Source organism: Parasteatoda tepidariorum, chromosome 7 (genome assembly GCF_043381705.1).
Source record: "Parasteatoda tepidariorum isolate YZ-2023 chromosome 7, CAS_Ptep_4.0, whole genome shotgun sequence".
In the NCBI taxonomy this organism is placed as follows: domain Eukaryota; kingdom Metazoa; phylum Arthropoda; class Arachnida; order Araneae; family Theridiidae; genus Parasteatoda; species Parasteatoda tepidariorum.
Window position 1 is genome coordinate 28,213,296 of NC_092210.1, and position 3,468 is coordinate 28,216,763.

A 3,468-nucleotide genomic window follows, 5' to 3' on the forward strand; every position below is an offset into this window, starting at 1 on the left:
TTAAGGTCAATAGCCATTGCCCGGTATGCCCTACACTGATATTTTTTAAGGTCAAGGGCCACTGCCCGGTATACATTTACCCGGTTTCATACTTTGCCTAAATAGCATCCTGCATTCTATATAATGCCTACGGAATGTGTGAAATATAAATCATTTCATACTTTGCCGGCTAGTTTTAGGCATTATATACATATAATGCCGGATTTCATACTTTGCAGGCTAGTTTTTGGCATTATATATAATGCCGGATTTCATACTTTGCCGGTAACATATATAATAACTCATTACTTCTTTAAAATCCTGTTGTTTCGAACTCTCCTCTACTTTTATACAACACCTAACCTAATGGTAAAAGAGGATAAGTCTAGAAAAAAAATATCCTTGCAATATAGTACAAATATTTACATTGAGGGGAGGTACATGAGTTCCAGAGTACACAACACTCTAAATTATAGTGAAAGCAGATACACCTGGAAAAAATATCTATACAATATAGTGCAATTATATACATTGGTTTGATGTGCATGAGATAAAGAGTATGCAACATTCTTCGTTATTGTAAAAGCGAATATATATACTATATATATATATACACAGTCCAGTCACATTAATGTGACCACCACCTACTTTCGACGTCAACGTGAAATAACCTATCACAAAGTGCAGGTGGCAGCACATTACAGTGTAGTGTATATATTGGATGTCCTAGGGCAGTGTTCCCCAACCTTTTTATCACTGCGGACCTGTCAACGTTTGATAATTTTACCACGGCCCACAGGAGGGGGGGGCATTGATTGTTTATATTTTAGATTATTTTGATTTTATAATTTTAATTTAATTGTATTTAAACATAGGTTTAAAATAAAATACAGTTACACCAAAAAATAAAGTGATTTAACATTTTAACTTACTTGAACGTTACATCAATGAGAACCCTGAGCTTGTTTCTTTGCAATAAGACGGCTCCATCTGGGGGTAATCGGAGACAATGACACTCGAAGTGTGTTGCTTATCTCCAGTTTATTCCGTTGCTTTGTTTTGGTTGCTGTTACTGCAGAAAATCCCGCTTCACACAGATAGGTTGTCGGAAATGGCATTCTAGCGGGGGGAATAGGGATTTAAGTGCTGTGGTGGCAATCTCGGGGTATTCTGCCAAAACTTTAATCCAGAACACCGGCAGAGTTGTTGTTTCGAACGTAGTCTTAAGACCGCCGTCATTTGCAATCTCCAACAGTTAACCTTTTTCTTGCATTGACAAGCTAGATTCACCCGATTTGTTGGCAAATGGGTCGCGGATCCATTCCTTACCAGTTCGTGGGTCTTTTGTGGTTGGGAAGTAGCGCTCGAACTCTTTTAAAAGCAAAGACAGGTGATCGTGAACCAACTGGGAGAATGAATCTTCAGGCTCTGTCTCGCCTAAAATACCCGCTAATGTCTGAAACATGTCGAAAATGCCTCTGTTCACGCGTCGTCCCCATAACTCCAGTTTGGCTTTAAAGGCAGCTACTTTGTCAGCCAACTTGAAAACAGTGTCATTTTTCCCTGAAGGCACAGATTGAGTTCATTCAGCAGGTTGAATATGTCACACAGGTAAGCCAGTTTGGTGACCCATACCTTGACACTGAAATGTGCTGCCAGCGGTGACTTCTTTTCTAAGAGAAATCTTTGCAATGGCTCTCGCAATTCAAATACTCTCAGTAGTGATTTTCCTCTGGATAACCATCTTATTTCTGTGTATAACAGAAGGCATCTGTACTCTGCGTCCATCTCCTCACAAAGCTGTTCAAACAGGCGCGAGTTAAGGGCATGTGCTTTGATGTAGTTAATAACTTTAACGACATCAATCAATACGCTGTTAAATTCTGGTGACATTTTTCGGCTTGCTAGCACTTCCCTGTGAATGAGACAATGTGTAGCTTCACTCTCAGGTGCAACTTCCTTAATCCGAGCAGTTAAACCAGATAGACGTCCGGTCATAGCAGCAGCTCCGTCTGTGCATATGCCTACACAAAAGGACCATTTTAGTTGTTTTGATATATAACCACCCAGTGACTTGAACAGTTCTGCTCCTGTGGTGTTGGTTGGCAAAGATAGTGCACATAACAAATCCTCATGCACATCTTCCTGATATAGATATCGCACATAAACAAGTAGTACTGTCTTGCTGTCAATATCTGTAGATTCGTCAACCTGGAGTGCGTACCACGGTGATGCATTAATCCTCTCCAACAATTGCTTTTCAATGTCTTCGGCTATTTCCTCAATGCGCCTAGTCACAGTGCTAGCCGACAAAGGCACATGTGCTATCTTTTCCACAGCAGCTTCTCCCATTATTTCACGGCAAATGTCTTTAGTGGCGGGCAAGATTAATTCTTCACCAATATTGAATGGCTTTTTAGCTTTAGCAATGCGGTTAGCCACCAAATATGATGCTCTTAGTGCACTCTCCTTTATTGATGTGGTGGCCATCATAAATTTTTTCTGTACTTCGTGTTCCCGTTTTTTTCTTTCAAAATACTCCAGGGGCTTGTCTTTTAATCCAGGGTGCTTGGCGTTCAAGTGGCGAAGAAGTTTTGAAGGTTTCATTGCATCATTAGAGAGTTGATCGCCGCAAACTATGCAGAGCGGTTTTGGTTTGTGTGAATCGCCTGTCCCGACAAAACCATACTTCAAGTAGGACTCATGGTATTGTCTGCTAAAAGTTGCATGTTTCTTTGATGTTGAAGGCTCTTCGGTCTCTTTACTGAGCCTTTTCTTTTTTCCAAGGAAACTTTCTAAGGACGTTTGTTTTGTATTCATGATAGCTAACTTGTGAGCTAAATTTGTGCAGACACAATACACACGTACACCAAGCACTGTTAAACCTCAGAAAGTACCGGTGAACAGAGAGAGGAGTGATAGACACTTTCTTTTTACAAAAAACAAACAAATTCGCATAAAGCACATAAAACAGTAGAGAGGAATCATGGTCACGTGGTCTTTGGGCGACTAAATGGCAGACGAGCCAGCTTCTCTTTTATAGCCTTACTATACACTCTCGCTGTGTGAGGCGTCAGAATCGAGAGAAAAGACGAAGTTCTTTATTAGTTCCAATGCAAATGTCGCTTCGCGTTTTCTTTTTTTATTTATGATATTTACAGTTACGATTATTGTTTTTTTCTTTTTATTAAAACTAATTGAATGAGAAAATAGTTGCAGAAGATTTCTTTTTTTTTTCTTTTTTAAAACATTAAAAAAATTATGTTACTACCTTCGGGGGCATATTTTTTTTAAATAAATAAAATTTTAATGGAACACAGATATTCTGATGCAAAATATTGCTAGATGACCTTAAGCTATATATGAGTATGTAAATCTAACTTGAGCTTTGTTATTTGAGAAAAAACATTGTAAAAATGCAAAGAAAAATCAAAATAAAGCACTCGGAGACAATATTGACAATAATATAATGATACATAATTAAAAAAA

General features: G+C 38.6%; 1 protein-coding gene across 1 annotated transcript; it reads right to left on the reverse strand.

The window, feature by feature from the left end:
• Positions 1-1,234: 1,234 nt before the first annotated feature.
• On the reverse strand, positions 1,235-2,799 carry LOC107451698 (SCAN domain-containing protein 3). The gene is made up of 2 exons (XM_016067872.2): positions 1,615-2,799; positions 1,235-1,519 (listed from the first exon to the last, which is right to left on the reverse strand). Exons 1-2 carry the CDS (start codon positions 2,797-2,799, stop codon positions 1,235-1,237), a joined length of 1,470 nt encoding a protein of 489 aa, XP_015923358.2.
• Positions 2,800-3,468: the final 669 nt, after the last annotated feature.